This window comes from Chelon labrosus (genome assembly GCF_963514085.1).
Source record: "Chelon labrosus genome assembly, chromosome: 8".
Taxonomy (NCBI): domain Eukaryota; kingdom Metazoa; phylum Chordata; class Actinopteri; order Mugiliformes; family Mugilidae; genus Chelon; species Chelon labrosus.
In genome coordinates this window covers 6,173,812-6,191,885 of record NC_140358.1, presented here as the reverse complement: position 1 = coordinate 6,191,885, position 18,074 = coordinate 6,173,812, and the positions used below count along the sequence as shown (strand labels likewise).

At 38.1% G+C, this 18,074-nt stretch overlaps 2 protein-coding genes across 2 annotated transcripts; one reads left to right on the top strand and one right to left on the bottom strand.

The window, feature by feature from the left end:
- Nucleotides 1-965: 965 nt before the first annotated feature.
- On the bottom strand, nt 966-1,795 carry LOC311491333 (signal-regulatory protein beta-2-like; the record flags this gene model as incomplete). Its single annotated transcript, XM_084549238.1, has 2 exons — nt 966-1,342; nt 1,441-1,795. Coding segments are annotated over 2 exons (732 nt in total), but the record flags the coding sequence as incomplete, so codon positions are not given.
- An 11,998-nt stretch (nt 1,796-13,793) lies between these two features.
- Nucleotides 13,794-15,915, top strand: LOC311492306 (signal-regulatory protein beta-2-like; the record flags this gene model as incomplete). The annotated part of the gene is made up of 6 exons (XM_084550545.1): nt 13,794-13,836; nt 14,048-14,377; nt 14,484-14,834; nt 14,957-15,082; nt 15,434-15,495; nt 15,605-15,915. The coding sequence occupies 6 exons, from the start codon at nt 13,794-13,796 to the stop codon at nt 15,725-15,727; spliced, it is 1,035 nt and encodes a 344-aa protein (XP_084406671.1). The 3' UTR covers nt 15,728-15,915.
- Nucleotides 15,916-18,074: the final 2,159 nt, after the last annotated feature.

Genomic DNA, 18,074 nt, shown 5'->3' with positions numbered 1-18,074 from the left:
ACTATTTGTTTATCCTGTCCTTATTAACCACAAACAGAGGAAACTTTCAGTGTTTTCAGTGTAGTTCCACAAAAGATATTTTCATAAGATCAACAAGGAATCAGTTTGTTCAACTCAGGCTGAAGAGGCCTCAAAAAGCTTTGTCTGAACTTTGAAATGCGCTTTGAACGATTCCAGTGATCAATAATGAGGCTCAGGTTTAGGCTCAGTCTGCTTGAACAGTGGAAACTTCTTAAAGAGTTTGACTTTTTCTCTCGCAGATCAGATCAAAGTAAACTTTCTTCTGTCTTGACCTATGTCTTCTTTCTTCCTCTTGTAGGTTTCCCTCCAGAGAAATGCAGCGTAGTATAGTTCAGCTCACCTTCAGTCTATGCAGTAAATACATCGTTAATTAAAAAAAAGTCATTCTGTTACATTGAGCTGTTGGGAATCATGGGAATAGAATGACAGTGATTTGATATCACTACTTACGTTATCATTAACTGCTTGGCTCAAATAGTCTTGTCTTGCTGGCAAAGAGCTGCTTTCTGTGATTAATGAGGAATAAAAACAAGAACATTAATTTGACTTTTTCTATTCAGATCAACAGCAAGAATGGTTACACAACACTGAAGTAACACAAGTGTGATTTTATAATTATTATCGATATTTATCCCTCACAGTCATTTCTCCCACATTGTACTTCATTCACTGAACAAAGTTGAGTTTCACTTTGAGTAAAACCACAGGAGAATTTGAAATATAGAAACAATAAACTACACTTACCTTCATATTGTCCACATGGTCCTCTCTGAGTTCGATAACAGATGAAAACAATATTTATAATCACGGAAATGACCAAGCAGATGATTGCTACCACCAGAGCAATAAATTCAGGACTTGCTGTTTGATCTAAAATCAGAAAGAAAAAAATATGAAAATATTATTGTTTCTCGAAAAGATGAGATTTAATGAGACATTAAAATTTAGTATATCACTTTCAGGATCATACCAGTTTCCAGTTTAGTTCCATTTCCAAATAATATCTCTCCACATGTGGCCACAGCACAGTAGTAAGTCCCAGCATCAGAGGAGCTGATGTCCTTAGATAAGTTGTAGACACATCTCTTCTGAGTCTCAGATCTCTTCTCACATTTATTACTTGTATCTCCATCAGTGTAGATGACGTTTGAAGGAGATTTATGTGATCCAGTTCTGAACCAGAACACACTGAGATCTCCTGGACACGTCTTGTTCTCAGAGTCAGAGAGGACTGAACACTGGAGAGTCCCTGAGTCTCCTGGACGGACTGGATCTGATACTGTCTGAACAACAGTATAGTTTGATGTCCTCTCAGTGTTTCCTGCTCAAAACAAAACAGTATTAAAAACTGAGTACTTCCAAACACGTTTGTAACATTTTTCAAATCATGTTTAGAAATTTAGTAGATGACATTTTTACCTTCTACTAACAAATATGTCCCACTCCATTTACTCTTAATCCACTCTGTGATTCCACAGTGAAACATTCCTTCATCCTCTTTAACTGTCCTCAAAATAGTCAGGTTGCTAAAACTTTCATCAGTACGTATGTCAAATCTTGATTTTACAACTTCTGGTGCATACTCTGCTGCTGTAGATTTCCATGATGTCGCAATTACATTCAGAGTATCTCCAACACTCTGCTTGTACCAGTGGATTTGTGTATTGCTGAAGGCATCAGGTATAACGCATGTAAAAGTTGCTGGTTGACCAAACTGAACTGTTTTCACTGGAATCAGCGTATCTGAATGTAAACACACAGAGAAAATGAATATAGTTTATGATGTTGACAAGTAACAATTCAAAATGACCTATCTGGTGTGTAAATTCTCTGCTAAGAAACATTTAGACAGAGTAAAAGAGCACTTACATACAGGATGAAGACAAAGCAATGTAATCCATAACACGACCATCTCGTTTGAGCTTGTGGTTGTGAGGAGACTTCTTGCTTTTTTGAGTGAGTGAAGGATGTGAAATGGTGGTAAGCTCACATGTATCAAAATGCGTCTGATTGGTTCACACAGAACAGATTCAAAAGTACACTTCCTGCCACACTGGTCTCCTACTCAGCATGGTGAAGCAGTATCCACTCACTTTCATTTTTTTTGCATATAACCAAATCATTCATATTTGTCTGTTTTAACTCTTTTTCCTGTCTCTGGCTAAACTGGTTTTTGTACTTGCATACAAGTAAGCAGGCAGGAGTTGGTATTATCGCTTCTTCTGCTTGTTGCATGTGGTGGAAGAAATGTTTAAAATGCATCGCATTCTGAAACTCAGAGAAAAGATTCACAGAATGGATCTTCATTGAGATGGTTTAGCCTGACAAGACAGAGCAAAACAGAGCTAATGTGCATTTTCTTTAGGAGATTTCTTGGCAAACCATTCAGCCTTCATCACTCAAAATGACACATGTCAGACCGATGGCAGGGGAACCATCTAAAAGACTTCAGACTTCAATATTTATCTTGTCACAGACAACAAATACGAAAATCATGGACAAATCTCAGAGATTGCTCATATCAGGGGCCTGGTAATTTAGATCAGGTAGAGCTATGTTCTCATAGCTAAATAAAATAATAAATAAATAAATAATAATCCCCCTATGCAGTCACCCAAATGATTCCTTTAGGGCAGTTCTGAAGCTCAGTGTAGATTTCTCTGGCCGTCGCCATCCTGGTGATACCTTATAATACTAGATCATCAAGAAATCTGCATAGAGGTGCAGTGTAATATAGCTGATGCTCACCGAGAGAGACAGCTAACAACCTGTGATGGTACACACCCGTCACTCAAAGTGTCCAAGAAACACTGAAATTTGGTAACTTCACTGACATTGATTTTCTACAAGAAACTGAAAAAACTCGAAAAATGTTACAAAACTAAAAGTCTTTTATGCCCTACTGTAACACTCTAGGGTTGAAATGTATAATTTCCAAGTATTTCAATGAGTGCCCTATCAAGAGTTATGATGTAATACATTTAAATGGATGAGTTACATAAAAATCTATATCTGTATCTATAAATACTGAGACCTTTTTTTGTACCAGACTATCCATTTTAACTTTAACGTTTGGCATTCAGACATGGGCATTTACATGGTTTTGAGATAAAAACACCTAGACAGGAGCTAAAATGAGCATTTAAGAAATACACTTCAGAGCAGTACGAGACCAGTGTGGCAGGAAATGTACACTTTGATCGTACATTGTGTAACAACCAGTCAGATGCATTTTGTGGGCTGGAGGCCACACCTTCTAACACTGAAATAACTAAAAAGTTTCCTAATTAACACAGTCTAAAGATGGCCTCGTTATGGGTTACACTGCTCCTCTGTCACCAAGGATGTAAGTGCTCTCTAGTTAATACATATGTAATACGTAATACATGCTATCTAGATTTTTATGTCTATATTTGTATTACCATGTGCTCTTTATTGATTCATGTGTTTCTGTATTTTCTGCAGATGCTCTGGTTCCAGTGACCACAGTCCAACTTGGTGAACTAGCAACATTCACATGTGCGTGGCCTAAAGAAGAGATTACCAGTGGTGCTCTTCACTGGTACAAGCAGAGTGCCGGGGATATGCTGAAATTAATTGCAAGACTACAGAAATACACGCAGCCTGTGTATGGACCAGCATTTTCTGTCTCAAGAATGGAAGTACAAGATTATGAGAAAATAAGTAATTTGATAATTTCACAAACATTTCAAGAAGATGAGGGAATGTATCACTGTGCAGTCACTGATCTAATTGAGAGTACCTGGAGTGGGACCTATTTGTCATTAAAAGGTAATTATATCATCTGTTTATGCCAATGTTTTAGAATTACTGTAGACCCAGAACCACTTACTGCACTGCTCTAATATCTTTAATGACTTTAAGTCATTTCTGGAATATTACCCTCTTTTTTTTTTTTTTCTCCTATGCATAGTTTTTACCCAGAACCCAGTCCAGTGGTCCCCAACCTTTTTTGGGTTGTGACCCCATTTCGACATCACGATTTAATTTTTTCTAGAATTAGGTTTTGATCATGTTTGTTAAACTGTGTTGCAAATACAGAGTAGACAGATTACTGAACAAAGTGATATTTTATTTTCCCTGATCACATGTACAGTTAGGCGAGCTTGTCTTTACAAGGCTGAAAATTTATATTGAACAAACAATCTCTCAAACAATTAATTACGAGAAAAGAGCTACTGCAGCTTAAACTGGCCACAGTGAAGATTTGAACGATGGAAAGTATTACAGTGCTTCCGTTTCTGCTTCAGTTTGTCATGTCTTCTGTGTATTATTATTGTCTCTCTCAACTCACCACATTTAATAAAATAATCTTGATGGGATGGCTGAGCCTGCACACCTCGCTGTGCAGCAGCCTTTAAAAGTTAGGCGCTGTATTAGACAGAGCGCATCTCATCTCTGGCGTAACATCCAGTCGGGAACGGGACTTTGACTTTAAACACACAAGGACACTATATCCAGCTTCACACAGATATGTGCTTCCAAAAGGAACCAGCCGTATCAGAGCACATAGTGAGATCTCTCAGTACTCATTTCTTGCTCCAAACCAGAATTCCTCCACTGGCACTCTCGAAGGTAATCGCTGATGCGCTTTGCGTTGCTTGAGCAGTCACGTGATCGCAGCCGTCAATCAAGAGCCAGCTCAGATCTTTTTATATGCTGCATTTTATTTGAACTCCATCTATATTCATGAAAAGTGAAAGAATAAAGTTGTTTAAAATTTCGTATGGTGTTTTTAATCATAATTTCAAAAAGAATAATAATTAGTTGAAAACAATATTTTTATCAGTAATTTTTTATTTATTTTTATCAATGACTAGACATTTCAGGTGACCCCATTTGAATTTCAGGTGACCCCACGTGTGGTCACGACCCCAAGGTTGAAAAACACTGACCTAGTCTGACCTGGAACCTTTTTTATATTTCCACACTATCATGAATTTTTGTGTCATGACACATATCTCTAGAACATTGTTCAAATGTGCCAGGGGATTGTAATTTTTTGGTATCACTTAGGAAACACACAGGGTTCTTCAAACTATACTGTTGTTCAGTGGCCGACAGTATCAGACCCAGTCCATCCAGAGACTCTGTGACTCTCCAGTGTTCAGTCTTCTCTGACTCTCTCTGTGTTTATGTGCTTAGGAAACACTGAGAGTTCATCAAACTATACTGTTGTTCAGACAGCATCAGATCCAGTCCGTCCAGGAGACTCAGCGACTCTCCAGTGTTCAGTCCTCTCTGTCCCTGAGAACAAGACGTGTTCAGGAGATCTCAGTGTGTTCTGGTTCAGAGCTGGATCACATAAATCTCATCCAGACATCATCTACACTGATGGAGATACAAGTAATAAATGTGAGAAGAGATCTGAGACTCAGAAGAGATGTATCTACAGCTTCTCTAAGAACATCAGCTCCTCTGATGCTGGGACTTACTACTGTGCTGTGGCCACATGTGGAGAGATATTATTTGGATATGGAACTAAACTGGAAACTGGTATGATTTTGTGTTCAGTACTGAGAGTGATATAAGAAATATGTTCTCACAGAGTCCACTTCTCTTCCAGAGACATTCATTCTTAATATTTTTTATTTTATTTTTTCTAGATCAAACAGCCAGTTTTGAATTCATTGCGCTGATGATAACAATGATCTGCTTGGCTATTTCTGTGATCGTAAACATTGTCTTAATCTGTTATCGGACTCCTAGAAAAGTATGTGGACCGTGTGGAGGTAAGTCCTATTTACTGAATCAAATTTCAGCTTCAACTTCATGGACAAGTGTCTTAACAATCATTTGAAGAACAATTTGAGTATTGATACGTCTCCTAAAATGTTACTCTTTAAACACTATAGTGTCAAAATGGAGGAAAGAAAGTTCCTTGTTTTTATTTTTAGGTGCAGAAAGCAGATCATCAGATGCAAGAAAAGATGATTGGAGCCAACCCGTTAATGATAATGTAAGTAGTGATACCAAATCACATTATTTATTGTGATCTCAATAACATGATTAACAGCAGTGATCATTCAATGAGCTCCTTATGTGCTGCACAGATCCAAGGTGGACATGATCTGAACTATGCTGCGCTGCATGTCTTTGAACAGAAACCTACAAGAGGAGGAACGACAAAAGGTTTGAAGACAGAAGAATGCGTATATTCTCAAGTTACCTGCTGAATGTGTATCTTTCTGTGGGCGTATAGCACTGACCCTTTACAGTGTGAGTTGATCAATGTTCCATCAATGTTCCATGACAAAAAAATAAATAAATAAAAAAGATTGCTTTTATGCTTTTTATGTATTTTTTGTAGCCAGTATCATGAGTTTGTATGTGCTTGTTGATAAGATTTTATATCAGAAATAATAACCTTTGATGTCTGATTTACAAAATAAAACACCATTGTTTGATTGTTAAACCTAATAAAGCGCTAACTTGTTACCATCATGTCTGTTTTTATTAGATTAGTTAAAATATGACTTGCCAGAAAAAACAAACAAACATGACAATAAAGTGTTCAAATGTTATGTGACTGTTTTATGTGTCTGTGAAGATTATCTGGTTTGTCAAAGACGGGTTTGTCAAAGCTGAAGAGGGCAGCAAACATAGTAAAAAGACAGAGTAGGCTACAGCAACTCTGCAGGTAAGATGGAGCCAAATGGTGCATTCACACTAAGAGCCACAACTCGGTCAGCGATGCCAGCGTCATTGTTTACAGAGTCACCGTTGGATTGTCACTCAGGCACTCATTGACATCACTGATGGGGTTGTTGACGGGCACCAGCTGTATATATGACACATGAACTAGTGCAGCAAATGCATGTGCTTGTTGACCCATCAACAAGCACGTTTTTATTTGTCGCTGGTCTCGCTCGTCACGTAGCGAAGTGTAGAACATCAGCTTGTTGCAATGTATCATCACCTTCCATTGAAAATGCATTGTAGTTTGTTGTTCTCTCAATGCTAGTGTGAACGCAGTGTAAGGAGGCAAAATGAGAGTTACAGAAGTAACTAAGGTTCTATGAATTCACTGTCTCTAGCAGTCAACCACAATGAATCTAGGAAATGTCAGAGAAAGAATTCTTATACTCCAAAGTATTGATGCTGAGGACAAACACATATTACCACTGGAGTGTATGTCATATGCACCCATCAATAGTGTTTGTCTTCTGACTGCCAGAAGGGGGAAACAAAAGTTCTGCACAGTAGATTTCATCATGTGAACTCATTTGGCATTAAACTAAAAGTAACCAATCTTTATTTTTTTTTGTGTCAGAATATTGAATCCTCATACAGTTTGGGCTGAACTCTGAATATTGTGATCAACTCAGTAGTGGCTAAGCAGATCAAATGAGCTGCTTAGAACTTGTTTGTGTGCATATTTAGTATCACAGACTGAGGTCAGTCATGTGTTTGAGGAGACCTCCCTCATGCCTACTCATGTATCCAGGCCTGTTACTCTTAAACATTTAATATTCATGAACCGTTAATTGTCATAAATTACAAATTGTACTCTCACATAATAAAGCTAAATAATGATAGATACAAAGATATGCACAAAACCCATAATTCTGGGGAAGAAATATGACACAAAAGTGGAAGGTTACCGACTTTATTGACTTTATTAGGTTTAAGACTTAAGCAAAACTCATTTATTTTGTAATAAACTGATCAAGCAATAATATTTCTAATATAAATCAACAATCAACAAGCATTTCCATTAACAAGCATGATTCTGGTAAAAATGTAACACAGAGAGTATGAAAGCCAAACTAAAAAAATTGTTTCACAGCATTTCCTTATTCACATTAGGAAGGCTCAGTGCTACAAACAAGCCCACAGAGACACTCATTCACACATTCACATTCGGCATGTAACCTGAGAATACACACAGTCTTCTGTCTTCAACTCTTTCTTCTTTCTTCCTCTCGTAGCTTTTGCCCCAGAGAAACGTAGCGCAGCATAGTTCAGCTCATCTTCAGTCTGTACAGAAAATAAAAACACTGTATAACATCTAGCTGCTGGGAATCAAGTTCATGAAGTTACAACAAATAATGGGACTTGGTATCACAACTTACATTATCATTAACTGGTTGGCTCAAGTTGTCTCGCCTTGCTTGTGATGAGCTGTTGTCAGTTACTAATCATAGATAAAAACTGGATTATTAATCTGACTATAAATACATATTCCAAATCTTGGCTGATACATTCAATAAAGTATAAAATATTTGATTCAGTAAACACCACTTACCTTCAGATGGTCCACATACTGCTCTTGGAGTTCGACGGCAGATGAGAACAATATTTATAATCACAGATAGGGCCAAACAGATTACTGCTACCACCAGCACAATAAATGCAGAACCTGTTGCTGACTCTAGAAAACATAAAAACAAACACTATGAATGTTTTTGAAAGAGGAGATATCATTAGACTTAGTAAGAACATATTTTGTAAATCATACCAATTTTCAGTTTGGTTCCATTTCCAAATAATATCTCTCCACATGTGGCCACAGCACAGTAGTAAGTCCCATCATCAGAGGAGCTGATGTCCTTAGAGAAGCTGTAGACACATCTCTTCTGAGTCTCAGATCTCTTCTCACATTTATTACTTATATCTCCATCAGTGTAGATGATGTCTGGATGAGATTTATCTGATCCAGCTCTGAACCAGAACACACTGAGATCTCCTGGACACGTCTTGTTCTTAGAGTCAGAGAGGACTGAACACTGGAGAGTCACTGAGTCTCCTGGACGGACTGGATCTGATACTGTCTGAACAACAGTATAGTTTGATGAACTCTTAGTGTTTCCTAAGCACATAAACAGAGAGAGAGCGTTAAAAAGATTGTAAATCTCTCAGTATTTCCTATTTTTAAGTAGAGGCATATGAGGAGTTTTCTTCATATTGTACGGAAGTAACAAGAAATGAGTGCTCTATGAAATAAATTAGATCTACACTGACAAAGGAGGGTAATTTGCCAGTCATGACTGTTCCAGAGGCCAGATTACCCAGAGAAAACCCACACTGGGAGAACATTCAAACTCATGACCTTTAAAAAGGATATTTAAAAGTATCTTGTATACTCAAATCTTCTTTAAAATATTTTTTACAGTGCAGTAAGTGGTTGAGTGTCTACAGAAATTCTAAAACATGACATAATTACCTTTTAATGACAAGTATGTCCCACTCCAGGTACTCTCAGTCCAGTCCATGACTCCACAGTGATACATTCCCTCATCTTCTTGAATTGTCCTTAAAATGGTCAGATTGCTAAATTTGTCATTTAGTTTTACTTCCATTCTTGAAGCAGTCATTTCTGATCCATTCACAGGCTTTGTATTTCTCTTCAGCACTGCAATTAATTTCAGAGTATCCCCAGTACTCTGCTTGTACCAGTGAAGTGCTCGACTGCCGAGCTCTCCTTTAGGCCACGCACATGTGAGAATCGCAGGTTCACCAAGTTGAACCGTGGTAACTGGAACCAGTGCATCTGCATTAAAATAAGAAATAAAGTACATTTAGTCCACGAAGAAGTAAAATAAGAAGTCCAGAAGCACAAACCATTACGCATCTAGTAAACATGCACATTACGTTATAGTCAGAGAGCACTTACATCCTTGATGGAAAAGAAGCAGTGTAACCCAGAACAGGGTCATCTTAAGACTGTGTTAATTAGGAAACCTTTCAGTTATTTCAGACGTACAAGGGGGAGTGGCGATCCAAACCACAAAATACATCTGACTGGTTGTCACAGAATGTCCAATCAGAGTGCATTTCCTGCAACACCAGTCTTGTGCTGCAGTGACGTGTATTAAACTATGATATGTTGCATTTTAATAGGCTTCTTTACAGATTCATTACTTTATTATACTACTACTACATGTGTCGTGCTTTTCATGTTCAGAACCCTTTTTTTCACTTGAACTCGAAGTTATTGCTTCACCCCTTTTCACCCTCTGTCTGAAATGCTCCATTTTGGCACTTGTCTGCTCCAGTTTGGTCAGTTTGTTCACTCTGGGATCTACCATTTTGAACATGTGTCTTGCAACAATGTAGGGAATATTACAATAGAATCCTGGACAGCAAACAAGACACTGAAGAACAATTTCAAAACCAAAGCAATGTGTATATTGTATATTATTGTATATTATTCTGCTGCTTGATGATCCAACTCCTGTCTGGCTCTTAATCGATCTTACTTTGTCTCTCAGGACTTTTCTTAGAACTGCTGTCAGCTAGAATACCACCGCCTTCTTCATCTTCTGTAACCGCTTGTCCTGTGAGGGGCCGCGAGGGGGCTTGAGCCTATCCCAGCTGTCATCGGGTGAGAGGTGGGGTACACCCTGGACAGGTCGCCAGTCTATCGCAGGGCAACATGCACACCTACGGCCAATCACCAATGAACCTAACCAGCATGTCTTTGGACGGTTCCAGAACCCACGCAGACACAGGGAGAACATGCAAACTCCACACAGAAATGCCCAGTCGGCCCATGGATTTGAACCCGGAACCTTCTTGTTGTGAGGCATCAGTGCTAACCACCATGCCACTGTGCCGCCCACCACAGATTTGTCATCATATTTGCAGTGGTGGCTCCTGTAAATCTCTCAAGGAGGGGTCCCTGACCTGTTCGATAGGTAAACTGACATCAGCTCACTTCACACTGTCATATCGTTTTAAATTATTGGTTATTGGTGTTCAACTCAAAGCCTTGGCCTCAAAGCCTTGGGGTAGCAAGATTAAATTCTTATCAGAATGTGAGTCTGGTAACACTCCATTGTTTCAACCACAGACTGTATAGAAATATGTATCTCCACTTCCTGGCATTGGCCAAAGTGGCAGAACTTTCTGGGGATCGCCATCTTGCGAGTTTCCACCAGATTCACTTGAGTTTTTCATTTGATTAATACTGCACTCTACTCTACCTCCACCTGTTACAAAGAAATGTTGGATTATACACTGTACTCACTATGGGTCCATGCAACGAAGTTTACATTTTGGCTCATATCTCGAGAACCGTGTGCCCTAGAAACAAAATTCTTCCTCCCTCTGATTCCTTACATAGCACTGGTTCTAATGGACTAGGCCACACCCATTTCTGCATGCCATTTTTCCTGCCATTTTGAAAAATTGCATCTCAAAGCAAAATGAACTCCTCCTGGCCCGTTCATCCAATTCTCACCAAACTTGGCGTGTATCATTTATGGACAAAGATAATGTTCTCGAAAGAACTTTAGCAGGGTTATTTATTACAAAGTTAATAGCTAATTATTTTTTACGACGTGGCACAGTATAATTCCAAAGATAATATTTTGTGAAGTATATACCCAAACTAATCAAACTTCATATCATTGATAATAATATGATTCTGTACAAGCACCCCAACTTTTGTGACCCTTAGTCTCTAAGGGGCGCTACAAAAGCAACATTTCAATATCTCAAAAACTGCAATAGCTAACTTCATGAAATTTGGCATACACAGTCTGTAACATATTGTGTAGACGCCCATCAAGTTGCATGACATTACGTCAACAGGGGGCGCTACAGGTGACATAGAAACATTTCATATGACTTGAAGGCCTATAACTTTTGAAGTATTCACCCAATCCTTATGAAACTTAGTAACCATCATTATAACATGCTTGTGTACAATCTGGCCGAGTTTCGTGATATTCGGCCTGTAGGGGGCGCTACAACAACTACATGTTTATATCTCACAAACCACAGTAAACTGCTTGAAATTTGACAACAATAATTTGTGGATGACTCCTTACAAGCCCACCGAGTTTCGTGCAGTACAATTTATAGGGGGCACTACTGGTGTCTCATGCCTCTGCGTCCCGCTCAGGGACAACTTCGCCACAGCACGGACCCCTTTCTGATTGCTTGCGATCATCTAGTTATTATTATTATTTCCCACTGGACTGCTTCATGAAGCAGTTGGCATGGCAACTGATAGTCATCAGGCTGTCATAGCGTCAAATAACTAACTAAAATGAAAATGGAAACTTATACATGCATAAGTATTATATTATTATTATATTAGTTACTTAAAGTGACATAAACTATCCTTGAAAAACTTTAGTGTTTTAGTTTGGTCCAAATCCCATGCACTAACATGGAAGAGTTGGTTTGGCTTGACTACAGTTTATTGTTTCAACCAATACTGAAAACAAAACAAAACAAACCTGTGCATGCAAATGGACAAGCCTACAATGAAGAGCAAACGAAGTATGTGATATTAAAGCGATTAAGAAATTCTCGACAAATGCATTTATCATTGTTAGCCGTTGGTCATTTAAAGTTATTTAGCTGCAAGTATCTTTTACAACAAACGTGACAGAAGATTCTAAATAGCTCACTCATATGACGGGACATGAATGACTATGTGATATGTGGACAGATCATCACATAAAGCCCAAACAATTGACTAGCCCGGAAGATCTTTAGTGGAGCCCAATCCTTTCCTATTGGAATGGTTCCAGACCAGTTTGTGGAAGGGGAAGCTGGTCTGGCTTCAAGGCAAAACTAGTATTAATGAAAAATAAATAAACTCCTCACAGTTATCTCATTTAGTGCATTTTGTTTTAGGTGCAGCAAATCTAGTGTAAAGAGCAGTGGGATTGATAACGTGCAATGGTTTCAAATATATACAAGTCTGTGAGAAAGATCTGGATGATCAAAGAGGTGGACTAGTAGTACTCCACTCCACTCACATCAGCGATATCACAACAGTGATAGTCACTACCAGCTAGCACTCCAACAGCTCTGAGTGATACTGTGGTTGATTGTGGCAGAATAAAACCCTGGTAGATTAGCACCTTGGTAGGTGCTAATCGATTGCCCCATGGATAATTTCAAGCCTGCCAAAAAATATTGGCGATATCTCACAAAGTGTGCGAGAACCTAGTGAAACCCACAGGGGCAACACCAAAACTGCAGTTCATCAAAAGGCCTGGTACAAAAACACAGTTTTTGGTCTCTGTAGCTACTCACCTGTTTAACTAGTATAATAGTTTAAAGTTATGCATAACTGAAGATGACCGCTTTGAGTGACAGGTGGGTACCATCACTTGCTGTTTGCTGTTTTTCTAGCCTTCACTCTCCCACCTCAGCTTCACAGACACTTCAACGCTTGACCATTTTTTTAATTAAGTGGGAGTTAGAATGATTTGGAAGTACAAAGCCATCCACATAAAGCTCCTATGGAATCACAGACGGTTTGTTTATCTATAGAGAGTCAACCATGTGGACACAGCTCTGATCTAACAGACATCTGTGATGAGCATGATCTGTGCTTTGGCCATAATCTGGTGGTTTTGTCTGAGACAGGAAAATCGCAGCTTAAATCTTGTAGTCTGAGATATTGTATACTTTCTCTCTGGCACCACCATGGGGCTGACACACGTGTCATGTGTGACAATAAATGCTTTATGGTTTGCCATAAAATAAATAAAATGCACTTTAGCTCTATTTTTTGTGAGTAGTGACCATGACAATTACTGCTTTAAAAAAAAATAAAACTCAGACTGGAGAATGTTTTTACAGTGAAAAGAGAAAGACATTAAAAAGAGATGATAAAGTGATAAAAAAAGCCCAGTATATGAGACCAGCGTGACAGGAAGGGCACTTCTGAATATTCTCTGTGTTAACCAATCAGACGCATTTTACAATGTGACCTCACTACCTTCTCACTTCCTTCACTCATTGAAATACCAGCAAGTCTGCTCACAAGTCACAATGTCAAGATGGTCTTGTTATGGATTACATTGCTTTGTCTTCATCCAGTATGTAAGTGCCATTTTATTCTGCCCAAAAGTTTTCTCAGTGGAGAACTTACACACCAAATAGACTTTTGCACATTATATGCAATATTTCTTGAATTATTTTCAAAAGTTTTAATCAGAAAATATACACACCATGATAAAACATTTGGATTGTAACTTTTCCACATCATAATGATTTATAACTAATGCTTTTTCTGTGTTTTCCTTTCATTTAGATACCCTGGTTACAGTGAAAACAGTTCAGCTTGGAGAACCTGCAAACTTTACATGTTCTTTATCCAATCAAGGACTCGACATTGGAGAAATCCACTGGTACAAGCAGAGTGTCGGAGATACTCTTAAATTAATTGTGACAGTGTATAAATCTAAATCTACACCTGAGTATGGACCTGAATTTTCTCAGTCAAGATTTGACTTAAGTACTGATGAGAGTTTTAGCAACCTGACCATTATGAGGACAGTTGAAGAGGATGAGGGCATGTACCACTGTGGAATCACAGAGTGGATTAAGACTAAATGGAGTGGGACATATTTGTTAGTGGAAGGTAAAACTTTGATTTACTTTAAGTTTTTCAGTCCCTCTTATCATAATGTGAAAAATGCCAAAAATGTGTTTGTCCTCAGTTTTAAATTCTGTTTTGTTTTGAGCAGGAAACACTGAGAGGACATCAGCCTATACTGTTGTTCAGACAGTATCAGATCCAGTCCGTCCAGGAGACTCAGTGACTCTCCAGTGTTCAGTCCTCTCTGACTCTGAGAACAAGACGTGTCCAGGAGATCTCAGTGTGTTCTGGTTCAGAGCTGGATCACATAAATCTAGTTCAAACATCATCTATACTGATGGAAATACAAGTAACAAATGTGGAAAGACATCTGAGACTCAGAAGAGATGTGTTTATCACTTCTCTAAGAACATCAGCTCCTCTGATGCTGGGACTTACTACTGTGCTGTGGCCACATGTGGAGAGATATTATTTGGAAATGGAACTAAACTGGAAGCTGGTAGGATTTTGTGTTCAGTAGTTGAAGTGATATACAAAATAATCTGTGCTCACCCAAAGTCTAATGAAATCTCCTCTCTTCCAGAAGCCTTTATACTTTATATTTTTTGTTTCATTTTCTAGATCAAACAGCAATTTCTGAATTTATTGCGCTGGTGGTAGCAATAATCTGCTTGACCATTTCTGTGATTATAAATATTATTTTCATCTGTTATCGAACTCCAAGAGGAGTATGTGGACAATATGGAGGTAAGTGTAGTATATTTTATCCACGTTTTTTTAACCTGCTGTGCAATGATAAAATGTAACATCATAAAAAAACAGGACAAACCTCCAGGCTAAATGCATATATGCTTTTTAAAAATTATTAATAATTCATGTTAAATCATACAGTTGTTGTGTAATTTTAATTCTCCATGATTCTTGTATTCTATCACATACCTTTTTATACCAAACCTTTAGCACATCTATGTCCAGAACTGAATGGGATGGAACATAATGAATTTTAGTTTAGACATTTTTAAATTAACTTTGTGGAGGCAACTGTGGATAATAATAAAAAATATACATAATATCCTCACGGGTTTTATTCATCATTAGGGACAGAAAGCAGCTCTTCACAAGTAAAGCAAGATGGTTTGAGCCAACCAGTACATGATAATGTAAGTAATGACACCAAATAACATGAATTGCTGTTATTTTATTGACATGATTCCCAACAAATTAAAGTCACAGTGTGACTGTTTAATGAGGCTTTCATTTACTGCATAGACTGAAGGTGACCTGAACTATGCTGCGCTGCGTTTCTCTGGAGGGAAACCTACAAGAGGAAGAAAGACGAAAGAGTTGAAGACAGAAGACTGTGTCTATTCTCAAGTTACATGCAGAATTTGAAATTCTGAAAAAGTGTGTTGGTTTGTAGCTTTTATCGCTTTGAAAATAAATGAATGTAGTGATTCCTTTCTAATTTAACCACAAGCGTGCTGTTCTACGATAAAAGGCAAAATCATCACAAAGTTTTTTTATGTTCTGCGTTTCATCTCTGTTTTGCGCATGCATAGATTCTGTGCTTGTTGTGATTCTTTCATGTATATTCTTTTAAGATTGTGTGTTGTAGAGACAAATTAAATTAAATTACTTCAATATTTCATTAATGTTAAACATTCATGCGTGACTGGACGTGAGCTATCTCAGCAACGCGTGTTAGATTAGACAATATGTGATCTGTGATAGCAAACTAAGACGCTCTCACTGTTCAAGCTCAGAGATCCTGCACCACAGCTGGTTTTCTCTGGTAGTACTGGTCATTATAATTGTTACCTTTTGTAAAAAAGTGTATTTTAAAGTACAGTTTAAGGAAAAGGAAGTACCAGACTGAGAAGTCGTCTGTATTTACTGGCTAACATGGAACAGGAAGCACAATCGCGGTGAGACTCTGAGTGAAAAGGGGGGCTGCAAGTATTGTTTGAAGGCAGATGTCTGTGTAACTAATGCTTTAGAGTGAAAATATCTGTCTTGAGTAAATAATGTACTCTTTGATAAAGGTGTGAGCCACAAGTCAACAACATAAAGTGATAAAATACATTCAAATAAAATACCAAACAGACTGTGATTGGTTTGAAAGTGTTTTCTGTGAGCTGCATAGAGACTAATACTTTCATCTGTCTGTCTGCCACAATGTTCACAGGCACATGGCACAGTAGTACTAGTCATGTTTTTATAAACAACACATATATGTGCACTAATTAATAATACATAAGATATAATTTCACAAATAAAGCTAAGAAGACACCTTGCCTCTGTGACTCTTGTTCTATAACCAGTTGTGGTTACTTGTTGTCTTTGTGTATTCTTGCTAAAGGTTACCTGGAGTTTTGTGGCTTTCTGTTTCTGGTCACTACTGGTTACTGTTCACTCTTGTCTACCAGTGGTTTCTTTTAGTTTATTTATGTGACATCCTGAGGCATTTATTTTATTTTATTTATTTTATTCAGTTTACGGACAGTATGCGTACCTTAATCCTTTAAAAAGAAAAAAAGAATAGGTGGGCGCATTAGATTTAGCAGAAGCTAATTTCCATCTGTAGTCCTAGTTTGTGCATCTACCCAGAAACTTCATCATCAGTCGCCATTTGTCTCATCCACTCAGGGCAGGGGTGCTGGCTGTCAGTACTGACCCCACCCTCTGCAACTCCTCTACTAACACAAAGCACTTGAAGAGCAACTGTTTGTCTGCACCACTGCAGGAGTGGACTAACCCTTCTGCATCTTAGTGGAAGCTGCTGGCTAGCTAACAACTTATAAAATCACGTTTGCAGTGGATAAGTGAGTAAAGTCTCCTCCCAGTTAATATTTAAGAAAGTAAAAATGCCAAAAGACTTAAAACTAACTTGATGTTCAAACATTTATTGCCTAATTTATTATTTACTGATGGCAGTCAGTTTCAGTTTCATCACGTTAGCCACAAAGAACAGGAAGAACAGTATTTTCAGTGTGCTATTTCCTGTTCTTTTGGCTGAACTCTAACATACACATTTGATAATGTGCCCAGAACAATTAGAGGCTGTGCTGCAGGATCTCTAACAGTGAGAATTTCTATGAAGAGTTTTACCATGGGTAGATCAGATTGTCTCTATTAAGTAAATCACGTGTCACTGAGATACATCACATCCAGTCATTTATAAATGTTCAACACGAATAAAGCGTTTAAGTCATTTTAATAAATTTGTCTTGACATCTCACAATCTTTATGCTCTTCAGAGTTTATGTGAACACAATTAATATTTTGACTGTATATTATAAGATTTTATTGCTTGAAAAACAGTAAAATCCTCATTTAAGCAGAATTTTTCAGAAAAAAACTTGTACCAATATTTAGATTAGATTAATATTTTATTCGTTCATTCATCTTCTGTAACCGCTTGTTCCTGTGAAGGGTCACGGGGTCTGCTGGATCCTATCCCAGCTTACACCCTGGACAGGTCGCCAGTCTATCACAGGGCTAACAGAGAGACAGACAACCATTCACACTCACATTCACACCTACGGCCAATTTAGAATCATCAGTTCACCTAACCAGCATGTCTTTGGATGGTGGGAGGAAGCCGGAGTACTTGGAGAGAAAACATGCAAGAGAGAACATGCAAACTCAACTCAGTCGGCCCATGGATTCGAACCCAGGACCTTCTTGCTGTGAGGCATCAGTGCTAACCACCTCACCAATGTATCATATTTTTTTTTAT